This window comes from Leguminivora glycinivorella, chromosome 9 (assembly GCF_023078275.1).
Source record: "Leguminivora glycinivorella isolate SPB_JAAS2020 chromosome 9, LegGlyc_1.1, whole genome shotgun sequence".
Lineage (NCBI taxonomy): Eukaryota > Metazoa > Arthropoda > Insecta > Lepidoptera > Tortricidae > Leguminivora > Leguminivora glycinivorella.
The window spans coordinates 10282111-10303325 of NC_062979.1; the positions used below are offsets into that span (position 1 = coordinate 10282111).

The following is a 21215-nucleotide window of genomic DNA, read 5'->3' on the forward strand; positions in this document are numbered from 1 at the left end:
AGTAAACCCTTATTCATTTTTAAATACCTATCCAACAATATATCACACGTTGGGGTTAGAATGAAAAACAATATCAGCCCCCACTTTACATGTAGGGGGGGTACCCTAATAAAACATTTTTTTCCATTTTTTATTTTTGCACTTTGTTGGCGTGATTGATATACATATTGGTACCAAATTTCAGCTTTCTAGTGCTAACGGTTATTGATATTATCCGCGGACGGACGGACGGACGGACGGACGGACGGACGGACAGACAGACATGGCGAAACTATAAGGGTTCCTAGTTGACTACGGAACCCTAAAAAGGCTCCTATGCGTCATACTAGCAAACCATTTCTTATACATAATAATGTGTGGTTCGATGTTAATAGATTTGATTCCAATCCACTTACTCTGTCACTACGTAGGTAAATTTGTAATAATTGATTATGATTCAATATCACAGACTAAACTTCTGCTCGGTTTATGATTAAAACTTTATAATTAGTATCCTAAAAATGTAGCTCAGAAATATTTAAGTTGTTATTCTCACCGAGTGAAAAAAAATACGTTCATTGTTACAATTTCGAGTTAAACTAGACGGTTCAATCATCCTATTCTAATATTAGCATGGAGGCATCCTGTTGCTATGGTCAGTTTCTGTATTATGTCGCCGTACAGTCACGGTCATTGTCGTTGTTGTGATTGTGGCCGGCTTTATGTCATTGGAATAAGATCAAGCTCTGTATTTGGACCGGACGGAGATTTCCGAAATTGTCTTATTATTCGATGTCTTACTAAAACTGGATAATGGGATGTATTTTTTTGTAACAATTTGCCAAGACGAGACCATAAGGCTCTCCTGTTAAAAATTATCAGAACTCATGTAGAGCCAAGCTTCAACTCCACAAGCCGTAACTTCAAAAACTCTACACCTTCTAAGGAATTTCATTTCGTGTGTCCTCGTCTAGAAATCACATTTATCAACCGGTTCTCATGAAAGTTGGTGAGCCGATTTGATAATTAATAATTATCGATAATGTTTAAAATGGGATCCATAGGGGCTTGCAAGGTCTACAGTTCACAGGATATCTATTAACAGATGAATTCATATTGTATTACTCGAAAATTATCTTAAAAAGTAGTTGAACAAGTTGCCAGTAGAGCCGGTATCATAATTATATTTATTTAATATTACGTTGAAATAATAGGTATTAGGTAAATAAAGAAAAATAAATGTAAATAAATAAATCTAAAAGGATTTTTTTACACAGATTAACTGAGTCCCACGGTAAGCTCAAGAAGGTTTGTGTTGTGGGTACTCAACAACGATATACTTACCGATGTAGGGAACAAATCAAATTATTTTATGAAATATTTTTTGATTTGTTTTTTTAAGTAGTAACACTACTATATATAAATTATAAACTGAAATAGATACCATACACTAAAGAAAAAGCGATCAAGCCCACTGGTGGCACTGGTGGATTCCGGCTTCGCCACCAGTGGGCTTGATCGCTTTTTCTTTAGTGTATGGTATCTATTTCAGTTTATAACGATATACTTACTTATACAAATACTTAAATACATAGAAAACACCCATGACTCAGAAACAAATATTTGTGCTTTTTACACAAATAAATCTTACCGGGTGGTAACTCACATTAAAACAGGAAAATCAAATAAGAACGGACATAAGCCCGAAATGAGGAAACTTTTATCATTTGGATTTATAACTGTCTTAGTTAGTGTTACCTACCTATTGTATCCCATTATTTTTGTGCCGACATTACGACTAGTTACCTAATCAAATGTAAATAATTCTTCGAGTGAGGGATTTGAAACTTCATAGAAATACATTGTGCCAAGCGAACAACTAAATTATCACGCGTTGTCGGATTTACTTGTATTTTTTTTGGATAATGTAAACCTATGCGAAAGAAGTCAGGAGCAACAACTAGTTACAACATAATTTTAGTCCTTACAAAACATTGACTTTAGAGATTCTATAAAAATAAATCTTTGTTAATATCATAAAATATACTTTTCAATTTCAACGTCGAAAAACAACTTCATCGCAACTTTTTAAATATATTTACAGTCAACCAATTGGAATCCTAGGCCACTCTACAACCATGTCAAAAGGACAAGCAATAAGAAATTTCTTACAATCTAATTTATAACGTTACTATGACATAGTTCTACAGTGGCCTAGGGTTCCAATTGGTTGACTATACTTTAAACCGTACCATTTTAAAATACATACTTATATCACCTATTTTTGTTATACTATTATGTCATTTAACTGTCATAAATAATTTCAATGTACTTAAATTTTTTAAATAACTATATGTTATTGTCAACTTTAACTTATTTCTATAGTTCTATCTTATTCCTAATTACATAAACTATGACAAAATAATATAACTAATCGGTCTAGGAACGTTTAAATGGTAAATGTTTTACAATAAAAGTAAAATATAAAATGCATAAAAAAGTACTGTCGACCTCATAAATATTAATTTATTGCACAAATGCACATCAACCCACGAACAAAATAAAAAAAAGTGAGGTTAATATAACTTATGAGCTCGACTGTATTATCAATAAACAAAGTCTTATTATACAATAAAATAGGAGTTTAAAGAATAGTTTAAAATGCTAACATACAAAGTGGAAAATATTGAAGTACGTGAGGTGTTAGCTAAATCTGCCTCGGCATAGCGTATGTGCAAAACCACATTTGAACTAATACATAGTAATAAAAATAGAGGGGATCGGTTTCAGGGCATATCTGGGCATATGTATTCGGTATCATGTTCTCTGATTAAAAAAAACTAGAAGAAAAAATTACACGCAAAAAAGTTTTTCGGTAGGTCTGATATTCTTTCATTTATAGGACAGGTCATCTTAGCCAACACCCGACTAACCCCCCTAACAAAAGCCATAAAGATTCGGGGCAAAAAAAATTGTTTCTCATATCTTTTTTCTGTTTATATCACGACATATCCTTCAACGGATCCCCACTATTTTTGTTGTAACCTGTATACATATACAAACATAGTTGTATGGTAAGCGAGGCAGAAATATGCTGCCTCCGGCCGCGATGTTGCGGCATGCCGGCGCCCGCGCCGGTTTCATACGGACATAAGTACTTAAGTTCAATGAACAACGTTTTTTTATATTTTTAACAAACGGCTGAACCATTACGGCCCGCATTTTTAAAACCTATCTACGATTGTTACTTTCACATTTTTATCACTGAAATAATTTACAACTACTGGCACAAAACTTGAGTTTGTACAAATACGGTATTGTATACCGATTTATATAAATATAACTTACATCTATGTACCTGACATTCGCGTTTACTGAAATGTTTTCGGCAGTTGCGTTGTTAAAGGCTCTTCAGAGCCAAAATTTGTCTGGTTATAACGAAGTATTGATCGATCGATCATGGATACTATCACCGTTTTGAAGAGGGCCAGATCCGGAAAGCTTTTCTGAAAAAAAAAAGAAATTGGTTTAGACGATTTGACTTATAAAAAAGTTTCATATTTTTTGGAACACCTGTTCAAAGTACTTACCAATGTCATTTGAAGATAATTTTCCATTAATGCTACCGCCCTTATCTAGATTCTGGCGTCTTTGATTTCCTGGCTTGCGATAAAGACGTATGGTAAACATGAGAGTGGCGCCAACCAGTGGAGAAATGCCGGCGAGAACAAACGGCAAGGTATAGGAATCATATAAACCGTGCAGATAGGCTGCGAACGGCGGCCCGATGGACAAAGGAACCGCGGCTAGACCCAGCATGCAGCCTATAGCCTGCGCCGCGTGGGCACCGCCAACTAACTCAAACGCTATAGGCCCAATTAGGGCAATAAATGCGCCATCGAACACGCCCATTCCTAGTGAAATAACAATTATAAATGCAAACGAATTCACAAATGGCAAAATAATAGTGAGAATTCCTATTACATAAAAGGATATCTGCTGTAACAGAATTCGATCGATACCAGGCTTATCCGCGAGGAATCCGAAAACTAGTCTTCCTACCCCAGAAGTGGCCGCTATGCATTGTATGGGTACATTATTGTATACTTTATCGAAAGTTTCAACAAATTTGCCTATATGCACGTAAGGTACGAAATATCCGAACAGTGCCACAGGCATCGACAGCGCCCACAATCTATACTTCTTATTTCTCCAAATTTCAACACTCACTATAGTTTTAATTAGTGAAGTACAGTTATCTTCCTTTAATGGTTTTTCTATAACCAATAAAGGGATTGGTTTAAATAATAGACCACAAAGCGCTATTCCAAATGTAAATATAGCTAGAACTCTGAACATCCAGTCGAGCCCGTAGACTTCGATAAGATGTTTCATAAGAGGAGGCATCATGACCGTGAATATGGAACTGCCTATGGTAACAAAGCCATTGACGCGGCCGAGATATCTTTTGAAGTAGTGGCCGAGAATGGCGAGGGAGGGCGTGTAGGCAAGAGAGGCGCCCAGTCCGTATAAGACACCGTAGGTGAAGCATAGAATATCGACGTGGTTGGTGAAGAAAGAGGACAGAAGCAGGCCAGAGGTGGCGATGGTGCCGCCGAGCACGGCGGTGCGGCGCAGCCCCATCAGCGCGGTCAGCACGCCCGACAGCGGCGATAGTAGGAACGTCGTTCCCATCGCCAGGCTGCCCACCAGAGCTGAAACAAAAAATTCTTAATTAAAAACTGAAGCGTTTTCATAAGATGCATACATTCTAGCTTCAAGAAGCTTCTCATTTTCAAGTATACATACGTCTCACGCCTGTATTCCCTAAAGGGGTAGTCAATTTCAGTGCCCCTTTTGGGGTTGAAACAAAACAAAAAATGTGATATTGCAGTGACAAGTTCCTAGCCTATCGCCCACAGCCACACCACAATTAAACCAACAGTTGATTTCTACAACACCCATGGGCCTCCCCAAAACGGGTGGTTAAATTCTTACCCAGCCACCACACGGGTTACTAAAGAACAATATGATGCAACCTATTCCTTCTATCAGTTTCTATAGTCTGTACTAACATTATATACAATAACGATTGGGCGAAGTTTGTCGCGTGAGATGGAAATAAAAACAAACCGTTTCTCTTAATAATAACAAAACATCATTGATACGGTATCATATTTTACATATTATCTGAAGTTTATTACTTAATAAAAAACAATAATATTTCAGCGAACTCCATTTGATCTTCTGCGTATTTATTATGTTATCATGACATATTGCTGTCAGATAAAAAATACACATTTCATCAAAGAAATAAAAACATATCATGATGATGGAATTGGGTCAATACATGAATAGGAACATGGTCAGCATAAATAAAACCAAGATAAATTTTGATATAATTACATATTTTCCATATGAAACTATCCCAGACACAGAAGAATACCTAAGTATCAAATTTGTCGCCTATGCAATGCACTCAGTTAAGTTGCCAAGTGCCACACAATGTCTCGTAATCTAATCGGGTCACCAGACAGGAGGTACCTATCTACCTATCTACCTAAAACCATCAAGATATATGTATGTTTTCTACGTCTGTCAATTGAGTGTGAGGACTTGTGCCCGAAGATAGGTAATGAGAATGAGGCTAAACTGGTGTTTGCGGAACGGAGACAGTCTGGTAAATTCAGATAGACTAGGTTCCTACACATTGTGTGCAAATCTATTTTTATTTACTGTAATATTTTTCCCCTCACTAGCTCGGTAACACGTGTTTTGTCCTTTAATACCAGCGGGTAAAAACGCATTTTATCCACTAGTGGATAAAGTAATTTGACCTTGAATATAGTCATTTTTTCTGCTTTAAAATTGATAAAAGTGAAGTGAATCTAGTGATGACGATGATTTACCACCTGTGGAACTACTGGAAGCAGTGATAAACGCGTTTTTTGCGTTGTACTTTCCTCGCTATAGTGAGGGGAAAAGTTTTGTGTTACACTCGGGTGCAAATATATTTTACTTCTCGTGTGTTAAAATACAACTTTGCCCCCTTGTATAACAAATAACTATTAAGTAGGTATACAGATTTAAAAAAATAATATTTTCTTGTGTACCGTTACTTTAAGTAAACTTCGCTACTTAATCATTCTTAACTACACGGGTAATTTAGATAAAATAGCAAAAAAGCGAGGCACGATAACGGTACAGTATTTAAAAGCAGTTTGTGTAGAAAAACTGCTCGTATTTATTATGCGATGAGAAGTTATTTTTTTCGGCGGATTATATTATTTATTGGGTGAAGATGAAGACGCGAACGTAGACATAACTATAAAAAACAAGGTCTCGAGTTAAATCTAGGGGGAAAAATGTGGACTTATAGTTTTCAGATCTAATATATGGTTTTGGCGAGTGTCAAACATTCCTTGCTATTGTTTTCTGAAAGTGACTCTTTGCTAGTTTTTTAAGAGGGCATTCAACGAAAACGTCGTAATAATGTAAAATTGATAGTTTTAGTCGGCAAAATGCTACACTTTCCGTCATCTAAAAGACTTATTAAGTTCAGGATTCGATTATATTTCTTAACTTACATGTTGTGAGACTGGATTTTTTAAAACTAACTCACTTAATTAATTATGATTTTTTTTCTGGTGCATGTTTAGGAAAACCCGCGAAAAGTGCTGACTTAGTCCGTCTAATTTGTAAAATTTGGATAGTTTTGAATGCTTCAAGTGGTAAATTTGTATTACTTATGTATATCCTGTACTACAATCTTCTGAGACTACTTCTTTGTTATAAGGCTTTAGAATAGAGTAAATGAGGATATGATGAATCCAATTTGTTTCAGAAATCACCTCAGAATAAGTGTCAATTTCTTCGAAAACTTACGTGTTTTTGAAGTAGTTTTAATATAAAAATAATCTGCAACGCTTACTCAAACAGATTTTATGCAAAAGTTTTCTATTAATTGCAATTTAATATTTTTGACGATTTTTTAAAAATGCCTCCTTATTACCGGTTACGCGCGCTTGCGATGTCAGTACCGCGGCAGAGCTTGTAGAGGCAGGACGTATGTTAGTCCGCTCCGCACGCGGCTCGACGATCGCGAAGTTATTTTGTCATTGTGTGCGGCACCCGCCGTGTCCAAAACCGCACTTGTGTGCGTGTTTGGCTGTACTGTTGCATGTATACTGCGACCGAAAACTTTGATCCTTGGGTTGACGACTTTGGTAACTAACTAATTAACTTGACTAATATTTTTAGTAAGTATTATTTATTATTGATTATCATTTTAGGTTACTGACTCGTCTCAACAAAATCTTTGACAATAGATGGTACTCAGGATCTGATGATGAAGTCAGATGGTAGTCATGAGTTCTCATCAACCAGGTCTTGAAACCATTTCGTGTTTGGGCTCGTTTGATTCACCTCAACAAGATCTTTGACAAGAGGTGATGGTACCCAGGATCTGATGATGAAGCCGGAAGGTAGTCATGAGTTCTCATCAACCAGGTCTTGAAACCATTTCGTGTTTGGGCTCGTTTGGTTCGTCTCAACAAGATCTTTGACAAGAGATGGTACCCAGGATCTGATGATGAAGCTGGAAGGTAGTCAAGAGAATTCATCAACCAGGTCTTGAAACCATTCCGTGTTTGGGCTCGTTTGGTTCGTCTCAACAAGATCTTTGACAAGAGGTGATGGTACCCAGGATCTGATGATGAAGCCGGAAGGTAGTCATGAGTTCTCATCAACCAGGTCTTGAAACCATTTCGTGTTTGGGCTCGTTTGGTTCGTCTCAACAAGATCTTTGACAAGAGATGGTACCCAGGATCTGATGATGAAGCTGGAAGGTAGTCAAGAGTATTCAACAACCAGGTCTTGAAACTCTTCTGTGGTTGGGCTCGTTTGATTCGTCTCAACAAGATCTTTGACAAGAGATGGTAATCACTCTTTTATACTCTGGCGCATCCACTGTCTCAGTGTGTCAACAGTCAACTAAAGCAGGTAGGCGTAGCGTAGAGTTGTATTTCCTTACAAAAAACTAATACCTATATGTGGACCTTCCTGTGCTCCATGCAATTAAAACAACATAATATTTAAAAACCGGCCGAGAGCGTGTCAGGTCACGCTCAGTGCCTACACTGAGCGTGGCCCGACACGCTCTCGGCCGGTTTTTAAAGCCGCGTTGGTAAATAGCCGCTCGGCTCTTCCGTAGTTTTCCATATTTTTCAAAAACTACAGAACCTATCAAGTTCAAAACAGTTTTCCTAGAAAGTTTATAAAGTTCTACTTTTGTGATTTTTAAATATTTTTTAAATATATGGTTAAAAAGTTAGAGGGGGGACACACTTTTTTTTTCCTTTAGGAGCGATTATTCCCGAAAATATTAATATTATCAAAAAACGATTTCAGTAATTCATTTTTAAATACCTATCCAACAATAAATCATACGTTAGGGTTGAAATGAAAAAAAAAATCACTCCCTACTTTACGTGTAGGGGGTACCCTAATAAAACATTTTTTCCACTTTTTATTTTTGCACTTTGTCGGCGTGACTGATATACATATTGGTACCAAATTTCAGCTCTCTAGTTCTAACGGTCACTGAGATTATCCGCGGACGGACGGACGGACGGAGGGACAGACAGACAGACATGGCGAAACTATAAGGGTTCCTAGTTGACTACGAAACCCTAAAAACACATTTTAAATATAAAAAAAAACTACTTAAAATTAAAGAAAACCGATCTTAGTTCCATTATATATATGTACCTAGAAAACATCATCATCTTCCTTGCGTTATCCCGGCACTTGCCACGGCTCATGGGAGCCTGCGGTCCACTTTGACAACTAATCCCAAGATTTGGCGTAGGCACTAGTTTTTACGAAAGCGACTGCCATCTGACCTTTCAACCCAAAGGGTAAACTAGACCTTATTGGAATAAGTCCGGTTTCCTCACGATGTTTTCCTTCACCGAAAAGAACCTAGAAAACATATCATATACAAAATGAAATAAAACTAAGAAAACGGATTATATTCATTATACGCGATATAATCTGATTCCATAAATTTATTTCATGAGTAACTATCGCGGTGACAGAAGACAATATTATATACACAATTTATTATATTATAAAAGTTTTTTAATTTATTTCTTCCAAGGCTACACACGTTTTAATAAAAAAACTGTGATAAGTTTAATAATTAAACTAAAAGGTCAAGTATTTATGCACGAAATCATGTATGCAAATATGTAATATATATATGGTGGTGTTTTTACGCAAGTATCAATAATGGTTAGTCCGCAACGCTACTGACGGCGTGGCGGTACCGACCATGAATGCTATCCCTTTCGCTCTAGCCGCACGTAAGGTTGGTTCGAAGAGGATCGCACGCTATGTCTGTACCGCAGGCTACAATCGTTATGCTTCTGGTTATAGTGTGCGTCTGCACACAGGCGCACGCCAGCGCCGCCGGCGTCGAAATGCGAGCAAGCAGATTTTTTGAAAGCGCTCTTAAGTTTGATACATAATTTGAAAATATAGCGCGCATATGCGCTAGGGAGTTTTATTTTTCAAGTCAACTCCTCCTGTTTATCATTCGCAATGAAAATCGGTTTAATTGTTCAAGTCTCATTGTTATCCCACCAGTCCACTACCATTTTTTCCTTTATTTTTTAGGGTTCCGTACCTCAAAAAGGAAAACGGAACCCTTATAGGATCACTCGTGTGTCTGTCTGTCTGTTGTCACAGTCAATTTTCTCCGAAACTACCGAACCGATTAACTTGAATTTTGGCACACATATGTAAACCTGTGACCCAAAGGCGGACGTGTAATTTAAATTAAGAAAATAGTGGTAAAAGTGAAAATTAAAAATCAAAGTTTCTAGAACTATATTGTGTTACATATCAAATGAAAAGGCATTTTATAAGTATTTCAAAAATATTTGTTAGTAAAGTAATTTAAGAAATAGGCAAAAAATTACCATCCCCCCCTTATCTCCAAAACTACTAAGCGTAAAATTTTCAAAAAAATACACGAGATAGTTTTCAATCTAAAGATTATAGGAAAACCTATTAGAAATCTACAGTAAAGCGTAAATCGGACTTAAAAGAAAAAACTCAAATTACGAATTTCACTCACTGCCGCTGCAAGGAGTTACCAAATCTTTTGAAATTGTGTGAGCGCGTTTGAATATTACATATAAACTCATTTCTGTTTCATTTTGTTCAAAATATCGATTATTCGCAAAAATGAATTAAGTTCCTACTAAAAAAGAGGCGCTTAAGCCCTTCTTGTAGTGTACGGAACTCTTGCAACGCGAGTAGGGATTGTAATCCGGTCCGGCGGATCCGGTAATCCGGCCGGATCCGGTGCTTTTTTCATGCCACCGGATCCGGTGAAAATCGCCGGATCCGGTACCGGATCCGGTAATGTAACACGATATGTTAAAATAGTGCAAAAAAAAATAATTTTACGGCAACATTTGAACGTCGCTCAACAGGTGATTGCAATCCGGTCTGATTTCCAATCAAAAAATATGTTAGTATGTATGTTCTTTGCATTAGAAGGCCGTTTGGAAGTCAAATAATGTGCTCAAGCAACGCGTTACACTTTCCGTTTTGGAATCCGTAGTGAAATCTGTGGGATTGTTTGTTGGGATGCATAATGTGAAGTGGTGGAGAGTGACAAAGAGCCATGGTTTGAGGTCGATCCTTCGCGTTTTCTGGCCAGACACTATCCGAAATCGAGACCTATGGAGTATATAGCAGCTAACCGCGACACAAAAAGGAACATGGATGGCACACTATTCAAATAGGGGAAGGAAATAACGCAACGATTGCTTTCGGCTGAAAACCGCAAAATGCAAGTCGTGGCTCCGAGCGCCCTGGAAACCCATGGAAGCGGTCCGTTGAGGATGGACTATGAGCGACCGGGTCGAGCTGGAGTGAGACCACGAGGGTAGCTGAAGATAGGAAGTCGTGGCCCGAGCTCGTGAAGGCCCTTTGCACCTCTGTGGTGACGTAGGACTTCAAGAACAACAACATGTTTTCAGCATAATATGAGAAGTATGAGAGCATATTGCTACGAGAATAATAAAATTCAAAGCTTAAAAATGAACATTTTAAGGTACCTAACCAGTAAGATTGTTGATTCAGCAATAGCAAATAATACTAAGGCCAATTACTCTTGCTGGCTTTCATTTAGTTACTGTAGTTTTTCTTAACCGATACTGGATATTTTTATACAGACTGAGAAAAGGTTAACGCTGACTTTTAATAATTATGCTTATAATATGATTGGGATACTTTTTTTTGTTCTTCTTTTCATGTGAGTAAAGTTAACTGTAAAATAACACAATACAGGTTTTTTTTTAATACTGATCTCATAATGCATGTATGTTTGTAGGTATGTTATAATGTGCGCCCTTTATCGTATCTTAAAAGCTCTATAGGTATTACTGTAAAACGTTACACTAATAATAATTTTTTTAACCTATCAAAGTTTCAAAAGAACGAAATAATTTGATTTGCGACTGATTATTATAGTAAAATTTACTTGTTAACTGGTAAACAAGTTGATTTCTAAGCCTTTAAACCGTTGGTTTATTATTCGTGATGCAAAATACCATCGTACTTGTCATATTATGGTGAAAACATGCAAAAAAAGTCACTATTTCGGTAGTTTTAGTCCTCAAGGCCAATCCGGCCGGATCCGGCCGGATCCGCCGGATTGGGGCCGAAATCCGGCCGGATCCGGCCGGATTGGTAATCAGACCGGATTGCAATCCCTAAACGCGAGTACAACTCGCACTTGGCCGGCTTTTAAAGAGAAGTATCCTTTGCGGACACCCTAGCTTGCCGAAAATAGACATTCATCTATGTTCACATACATGAACATTTCAACAACGTGTTAATAGTAACGTCGCGTCGCGGTAGCGTCATAAATTAAGCGTGCACTATGCAATCTGCAACACAGCCACGCATCGCATTTCCATACCTACGGAATTTCAATTTGAAACGCGCTGGGTAGAAACATGAGCAACGAAAGTTGTTTTCATCAGCTCAATGGTCTGAAATTGAATCCGATTGTGGCCTTCAACGAGGGCGCCACGCCGCCGGCACGCGCGCCGTATCGAGTGCCATCGGCGCCAATTATGATAAAACTACTTACCAATAAAACTATGCCTTTGTACCAGTCGTAAATCTCGAAACTTCGATATATTATTATTCGTAATTTTTTTATATGTTCGTGCTATTATTAATCATTACCTATTTATTTATTTTTTATCGAGTGCCATCGGCGCCAATAAACACTGCTTCCTAATAAAACTATGCCTTTGTGACTCAATAGTACATCTCGAAACGTCGGATGTAATTTTTCGTAAATCGAAACATTGGTTATATTTTCGCACTATTATTATTCAATTACTTATCAAGTACCACTGGCGCCAATTATGATAAAACTTCTTACCAATAAAACTATGTCTTTGTGAAGCAGTCGTAAATCTCGAAACGTCGATATCTTATTTTTCCGTTTTCGTATATGATTATTATTCGTGCTATTATTATTCATTATTTATTTATTCTTTATCGAAAACCATCGGTTACAATTTATTATTATGATTAAACTATGCCTCTTAAATCTCGAAACGTCGATATATTATTTTTCGTAAATCATTCATAAAATAACATGGGTTACGAGTATATTTGGCATTTGCGTGAGATTATTATTTAACAATTTATCAAGTGCCTTTGGCGCCAATTATGATAAAACTACTTCCCAATAAAACTGTACCTTTAATGTAGAAGTTGTACAACTGAAATCATCCATATTTTTTCGTATTCATTATTTATTTATTTCTCATTGTTGACATGGTTGAAGTCAATAAGAGATTATTTTATATGAAACAGACACATCAATATTCTTAAAAACTCACATACTTACTTATAAATAAAATGGTTGATTTCAGTTATTGACTTGTATAGTTTAATGTTTTCAATAATACACTAAGATTAACATAATAAATATGTGTAATGGGTGTGCTTATCTTTAAATCCCTTAATTGTTAAGAGTGGTACTGAAATTTGAGCAGTTTCATGTGGTCTCTCTACCCCTTTTGGAAATACAGGTGAGGTGAGTAGTGAGATACAAGAGATGTAGGCATAGAATTTAATAAAAATCAATTATTTTAAATTAAATATACTCTATGATGCCAACATACATTTCAGGAGTAAAGAATAAAACAGAAGTACCCCTTTGCTGTTGTGATTTTTTAATAACCATGCTAAATTTGATTTATGGATAAAGGGTTTCCATAAATCAAATTTTACCTGTATAATTTTAGATTAACTTAGTCTAAAGTAGTAATTGCATGAATATATGTAATAATATAACAATGAACTTGGTGAAACTTTGATACCAACCTAACATATTAGTTTTTTTTTTATTTTTGCAATTTTAAATACATATTGTATTTTATTTTTATTATAATACCAGAACAGGTAAGTATAAAAGTTTCGTCTGTGCCCATTTGACAACACAAACAAGGAACATTGTTACAAGTTTGAAATTTTTAAACACATTGCATCACCTAAATTTTGCCAAGGAGGTAAACTAACCTAACATACTTACATGCTTTGCTCTCAAAGTTTGGTACATTCTGTTGCTTCAATTGTTCTGACATCACTGTATATATCACACTATATGAATTTATCACACCAAAGAGAAGACCATTTGTGAGGAATGAGCCCACCAGCACAGAATATGCTCTAAACCCCCCATCAGGGGGACCTCTTGCGAACTCGTCATTATTTCCACGCACATTTCCATTTGTTTCGGGCTTCGGGACCTCGGCACTTCTCACTTCTATATTACGTACTTTAGTCAGTAGTTCTGAGTTTTCCTTCGGTTCCAAATCCATCTTCGAAAATATTGTTTGATTCTCTTATACAATAGAAATCTGATGAAAGGCTTTTGAACATCAATTCTATTAAAACTGTAATTTGATCTTGACTATCTACGTATAAAATAAAATGTTACACAAAGCAAACTTTATCACGTATTTAGAGAGAATATACCATGATCGTAACTTCATAACACGCGTCAAATTTATAGTTCATTTTCGATTTACTAACATAATCTACGACGCGAATAAACCAGGCACGCGGTCGAGTCCTCTTTTAAAATTATTCTCCACATCCTCGCTGATAGTGAACTACTGACTGTCTGTGAGTCTGTGACTGAAACTGAATGGATTTACAATGACAGTTCACAGGATACACTTGACATTTGATAAGAAATATTGCCAGGTCAAAAACGTCTGGAACGAAACGATACGACCTTGATACGAAAATTTCCGTCAGTATTTGAATAGTTAGTTTCTTTAACATGCAAGATGGTGAAAAGTCTTATTTTTTGAACTCTGATCGTAGTAATTATTAACGATTAAGGGTATTACAAAGAAATTAAGAAAACAACCGTGTCTCAGGAAAATCTTTTATCCGTGGTATGAGTATCTGAACGCGTTCTACGTGTCAAAAATATTACAACACAGCTGTTTACTGTCATGCTCCTCAGTCCAATTTCGTGAAAAAATACGTGGTGCGGAAATATTTCTTTATTTTTGTTTATTAAACTCAAAATAATGTAGCTAACCAGTTAAACTTGTTTCATGAATAATTAATTGCCTACCTTACCTTTTCAGAATTTGTTCCCCTAAACATGGCATCATCTGACTGGGATGAAATAAAGCGCCTAGCAGCAGATTTCCAAAAAGCTCAGCTTAGTTCTACTGCTCAAAGGTAAGTTATTAGTTACTTATACTTTGGCCCTGTTACAGTAGGTATATTCCGGCAACTAACGCCAACTATACCCAAGTTACAAACAGATGTTCTTATTTATGTTTTTTTTTACAGGCTTTCAGAGAGAAATTGCATTGAAATTGTCACAAAATTGATAGAACTTAAATTGATTGATGTAATATTCACTACTGATGGCAAGGAATACTTAACTACTCAACAACTAATCAGGGAAATAAAAGATGAACTCTATGTACATGGTGGCAGGATTAACACAGTTGAGTTGGCTAAGGAGCTCAATGTTGACCTCAGTCAGATCAATACCAGCATCACCGAGATTGTGAAAGGAAAAGAAGTACAACTTGTGTCTGGCTATTTAATAGCTTCATACTATTTGGAAAAAATTGCAAAAGAAATCAATGAGAAACTTCAACTTCAAGGACAAATATCAGTTGGAGAGCTGACCCTGCAGTATGACTTGCCAGCTGACTTATTACTACACAGTGTACTAGAAAAATATTTGGGCAAACTCATTTTTGGTAAACAAGATGCTTCAGAACCCAGAACTTTTTATACTGAAGAGTATATCATGAGGACAAAAGCAAAAATCAAAGGAGCATTGATGGGCCTTTTGAAGCCGACTCCTGTAACTGTTATAGTGAATCACTGTAATGTTGTGGAGCGGCTGTTCCTGTCCTTGTTTGACCAGGTGTATGCCCCTGGAATGCTGACTGGGAGACAAACTGGAGCTCTCTATGTACCTTCTTGTTACACTAAGTCGCAGAATGACTGGGTGATGAGCTTTTACAAACAAAACAACTATCTAGAGTATGACACATTATCTCGCTTGGGCATCTCAGACCCCAAAGGCTATGTGAAGAGGACTCTACCCAATGAAGACCTTACGTTTCTCAGCAGCTGTGCGCTCGGGTCACAGATTAAACAGCAGCTTGAGACAGCTCTAGAGGAGTGTATAGCATCTAAGAGTTACTTAGATGTTGTATCCCTGCTGCCTTCTGTATTGTCAGATACAGATATTGAAAATGTTCTAGATGAATTGTTAAAAAATAACTCTAAGGCTACAATTGTCTTTGAAAACACTGGTAATCATATTTTCTATACTGGTTAATACTACTCATTAATCCTAAGTTCCAAGTCCAAGTTATGTTTTTTAAATATATATTCTAGTTAATAGTACAATACACGCTTTTTGACATATAATTTTCAGTTTTCAGCAACCACTATATTGACACTCTAAAACAGGCTTGCACACCAATGATGCAAAGCAAAGTAGATGCAGTTGTCAAATCAGGCAAATATCAGCAGTTTTATTTAGAGAAGCAGCTGTCCAAAGCTAATGATTTACAACAGGGTCATGTTGACCACAAAGCTGAAAGGCGAGATGAAAGACGGAGGAAGGCAGCTTCAGGTAAAGGGGGTGGAGGCACCCAAGGCCGCGAAACTAAAACTAAGGCTGTCAAAAAACATCCAAGGGGTAAACAGGCCGCTCACGACTCTGACTCTGATGATGCCTCTGCTGTCAGTAAGAAAGTCTCATCCCAATTGGAAATTGTAAACATTGAAGATGTTAAGAAAATCATCAAGGATGTTCTTGAAAATGAGGGACTTGAAGACCTTTTTACGCAAATAGCTGAATATTTGCATGGGTATGTTTTCAATCCTTTTACTTCTGTACAAATAGAGCTGGGCCCATAACCTGATAAAACAAATTCCTCTAGCATTCTCTTTATTGAAGTTTTTAAAATTTCATTTAGATAATACTACAGAAAACGTAAGTAATAGCCAGTTTCAAGAAAAGTCATTCAAGTAACATACAGAAAAGTTTTTATGCAAAAATAATAATATTAAATACTTATTTTTCAGAGGGTTGAACCAAACAGCTTTGGCACTAGCAAAGGAAACAGCTGAAAAACTGATGCAAGACGCCACTCAGACCAGGAAACAAACCCACTCCTCCACACAAGACAAGATAAACATTTTGATCAATGATATCAAACTTTACGAGAAGGGTCTGAAGTCATTCCAAGCTGAGAAACAGCCACAGTTGATAAAATACCTTCTCAAGTCTTTAGGAGGTGACGTTTTATCGGAATTCTGCAAATATGCAGCAAACCAATGCAATCTTTCCGTTCAAATGGATGTATTAACTCCTGACCAGAGAAATAAGATTATTAATGACTTGACAGAGGAATACACAAAACCGTTTAAAGCTCTGAATGCCACACTCTCGGATCAGAATTTAGAGTTGTTTTATCAAGCTGTTGACTTGTGTCTTGCGCAATGTGGTATGATTTTGAAGAAGATTGATAAGAAGAAGGACAAGTATGATTTTCTTTAGTTAACAAGCATTTCACAGTAGGGTTTTTTTTGTAGCTGTCGTCTACGTAGATTTTTTCCTTTCACAATGACGCTATCAAAAGTATCTTCTTCATGTTTATTTTTATGGTACATACGCACGCGTGGTATAATCACCAGAGATAACATGTTAGCCTTCGGAGGCCACAAATATATATGTGACACGTTCTTATGTCTCTACACATAAGACAATGTCAGATATTTTTGCAGCTTTGGAAATCTCATAGAAAAGGATTAAAAAACAAGCAAAACCTAACTGGCACCATCTATACAAACTTTTGACAACTGACTTTCCCCTTTGTAGCACAGAATAATATAATAGTACAAGTACAGAGGGCCCACTGCTTTGATGTTCAAAATTCTAACAAAGAAACGAGCCGCACGTGCGCAGCGTCGGACGATATGGTTGCCTATGGATTAAAACGAATTAATACTCAGATAAAATGTGATACTATTATATTCAAGTCTTACATAGGTATGCGACGAACACCTCTCGCGCGTGCGTCACCGCTCGCCCGTGAGGCCCTATTAATTTGCCCCTCGCGAGGGGTACTTACAGTTCGATACCTACACGCGCGAGTGGGACAGGCCTGATTGTAGTCAGAACTAAATGTTCATTTATTTTTATTTCAGGCTTGTGATAACCAATCACAGAGAAAAGCTGATATCTGAGTTGGAGAATTGTGATGACCCGGCTCTGACACTGCATTTGGCAGTATTGGCGATATTCACAATACTTACACAGAACATGCTACACGCGTCTGGGAGGCTGGTGCCTGTCATTATTGAATTTTTGAAAACTCAGTTGAAAGAGGAGCACTTTGTTGAACTGCAACAGTACCATGGTATATTTCTTTTCATTATTTGACAGTCATCTTATCCATAAATTTATTTCATTGGATCCCACCATTGAGGTAAAAATGTGCTTTACCCAATTCCTGCAGAGGTGCAGTCAGCATCCATAGTAGTGCATGAAATGCACCAAAAGTATGTCCTAAAATTTAAAAATAGATAAATCTATGGGTACAGACTTACAGAATTCATGGTCAGAAATGACAAAGTTTAATTATAATTAAGTCATATATCATAGTAACACATATGTTTCAAGCTTACGAGATTTATCTCTTGCTGGTGCAATATAAAGTTCCAAGCAGTTTATAAATTTACACCTACAAGTTTTGAAATGCAAGAAAGAGATATTTGCCACTCACTCTTACACATAGTTGCGTCACTTGCGTCTCAAAACTTGCAGGTGTAAATTCAACTTTAAGACGTATTCTATTTGAAAACTTGCGTTTCCCTGAATTAATTCTGAATACTATTTTTTTTTGTTACAGAGTTGGTTACTAAGTACCTGACTTCAAATGACGAAGACAAACCAGAGATTGAAGACAAATTGAAAGAGGAAATGTCGACTATTAAAAATATTGTTTATGATATAAAGAAAAACAAATGAATTGTTTTAAATTTTCAGTTTCAAATTAATTGAAATATATATTTTATCAGTTAAAATGTTTAATTCGTTTAATTATTTAATCCAACCACTATTTGTTTTGCATTTTTTCCAAGTAGCATCTGTTAAATATCTATAATTTAGATTAGCTTTTATTTTATAAAAGGGTATTAATAAGATTCCAATATAAAAGCAAGCATTTATTATAGAATCCTGTGAACAACAGAAAAGAACACAACATTTGTATTGTAAATAAAATTATATGTATGCAAATTTGCAATATTTAGTAACATTTATTGAACTGGCCAACTGGAGTGGGTTCTCAGAGTAAAAAGTTGACATACCTTTAAACATCATGTACACAGTACAAACATTTGAAAATGGATAGTATAACTAAATTCAGTAAGTTAATAAAAGCACCAGAGTATCATCATAGTTCATTATGGAAAAAACAAAACTTGTTAGTTTAGAACACATCAAACATTGTATCAGAATTGGATAGTTACTGGAACATTTGAAAGTTTATTTATTCAATGTGAAGCTGAATAAATACATATTCTAGCAAAATCTGTAATTGCACTTAGTGCAGAAAAATACCCTTAAATGCAATCTCTTCTGGCAACTTGTGACATGAAAACACATGGTAATATTAAATAATCATAGTATAATAACTTGCCAAAGATACTTTGTTCCATTAGTTCATATAAAATATTATGACTAAATCTATCTTCTTTCCAATAATTGCTATAGTGATGGTTAGTATAGTTTATGAGCTAGCTTTAGCAGCCTGACGTTTTTTCACATCCCAGTTGTACACTCTTGCCATATTCACTTCAGTAGTTGTCCATTGATCACTGAAAAAGATAAAAAAAAAATTCTTGCTTAAATTTTTTTTATATTCATATATTATGAGAGTTCATTATTCATAGCCTAAAGAGGGTTTGTGCATTGGATTAGTGATCAGAGAAACTGCCTAGAGGGTCAGGTCTTCCTCTCTTTTCATCAGCACACTCTTGTCATGGCCATTTCGCAGGTTTGAGCGTGATTTGCTTCACAATACTTCCTTCTCACTTTATAGAAGCGCAGTTTTTGAGAAAGTGGGCCAATATGTTAAGAAAAAAGTATAATATTTTTTTTTCTCTGTTCAACAGTGATCTCAATAAGGAAAGTCAGGAAAGAATCCCTAATAGCTTTCATATTGTTTGTGTGACAAAGAGTAAAGTTGCAAAGAAAGTCCTTAAAATACAGCATATTAGGGATATTCTCTAGAAAAAAAATATAATTGATACTTACCGTAAGAAGTCCAAATCATGTTCTACACAAGCCAAGTTCTTTTTAGCAGTGGCCATGTTAGAAGAGAGTAACTTCTCTGCACCTTCTAAAGAGTACTCCAGCATCACATTAGCTCCAAGCCAGAGATATACCTTCTCAGTTGGTGGTACATTAGCCTGAAAAAATATTTAAATATATCACTTACAATTATGAAGAATAAAACTACTAAATGGTGGCAGTTTTATTGTATAGCATACAAAGAGTAACTCATACACGAAGATTTCATAGAAATAGGCGTGTAACTACTAAATAGGTTTGCAAGTCAAATCAAAAAGTTCTGACTTAAAAAAAAATAAAAAAATGCAAGTGAAACTTCAATCAAAAGTATGATATAATAATTATGCTTTAATTAATATTTTTTGAGTGATTAGTACTAGTCTGTAAGACTGTCTCAAAAATTACATATATTAAAAAATATGGTACCTTAACAAAAACTTGGTCACTTAATAAAAATTGAGTATCCATGTCTTCTTTCTGTGCTTTCAATTTCTCTATCATTTCAAGTGATCTAGCTAGGTCAGGGATTTGTTGCCTCAAGCGCCTCCTTTTGGTTGCTAGGGTGTATTCCATAAACTTGTACTTGCCATGCTGTTCGTCGAGTTTCCGTAATACTTTATCTACTCCTTCAGAGTTTTCTGGTAAACTCATGAACTCATCAACATTATCCTGTTAACAAATAAAAAAGTGTTTACCCAATCTTAATCAAAAAATAGTTTTTAATATTAGAATTATATCTACAGCTTCCATTTGTAATAAAAATGCAGTACAGATCTGAAAAACTCAGTTCAAGTAACAGGTGCTTAGGCATTCATAAGACTAACCTATAAAATGTTCACAAGAATGTTGTGAATTATCGTAGTATATTAATTATAAAATCAATTACTTGTTTCCAATAACTTTATGCAATAATAGCGATAATAAATATGCACTTACTACAAATACAGCTTCAGGAATTCCCGAATAAGATTTCGCATTTGCGGACTCCGCTGCATCACCTTCCATTTTGTTTATAAATGTTATCTTTTGTAATAATTATCCGTTAAGATCACAGCAGCATCGACGGTATAAATCAAGACATATAACACTTTTTACTACAAGATGCCGCAATCATTTTCTTATTCGCCGAGGAAATTTATAATTTCTACAAGTGAGGAGAGGACACAACGGAGCGAATTTGACAGTTATTTTTTTTTTTATTTTAACCACAGAGAATATCATTTTTTATTTTAGGTTAGTTACACACTAATGTAACAGTTGTTAAACAGGACCGGACCGG

General features: G+C 35.9%; 3 protein-coding genes across 3 annotated transcripts; 1 reads left to right on the forward strand and 2 right to left on the reverse strand.

Moving 5' to 3' along the window:
• Positions 1-1506: 1506 nt before the first annotated feature.
• Positions 1507-14202, reverse strand: LOC125229766 (monocarboxylate transporter 10). The gene is made up of 3 exons (XM_048134703.1): positions 13613-14202; positions 3570-4694; positions 1507-3485 (listed from the first exon to the last, which is right to left on the reverse strand). Exons 1-3 carry the CDS (start codon positions 13899-13901, stop codon positions 3412-3414), a joined length of 1488 nt encoding a protein of 495 aa, XP_047990660.1. The 5' UTR covers positions 13902-14202; the 3' UTR covers positions 1507-3411.
• Positions 14203-14482: 280 nt separating this feature from the next.
• Positions 14483-18666, forward strand: LOC125229611 (E3 UFM1-protein ligase 1 homolog). Its single transcript, XM_048134494.1, has 7 exons — positions 14483-14581; positions 14685-14781; positions 14896-15881; positions 16007-16445; positions 16663-17121; positions 17788-17999; positions 18492-18666. Exons 2-7 carry the CDS (start codon positions 14702-14704, stop codon positions 18608-18610), a joined length of 2295 nt encoding a protein of 764 aa, XP_047990451.1. The 5' UTR covers positions 14483-14581; positions 14685-14701; the 3' UTR covers positions 18611-18666.
• Positions 18667-18794: 128 nt separating this feature from the next.
• On the reverse strand, positions 18795-21112 carry LOC125229612 (prefoldin subunit 3). Its single transcript, XM_048134495.1, has 4 exons — positions 20873-21112; positions 20363-20605; positions 19901-20055; positions 18795-19461 (listed from the first exon to the last, which is right to left on the reverse strand). Exons 1-4 carry the CDS (start codon positions 20939-20941, stop codon positions 19374-19376), a joined length of 555 nt encoding a protein of 184 aa, XP_047990452.1. The 5' UTR covers positions 20942-21112; the 3' UTR covers positions 18795-19373.
• Between the last annotated feature and the right edge of the window lie 103 nt (positions 21113-21215).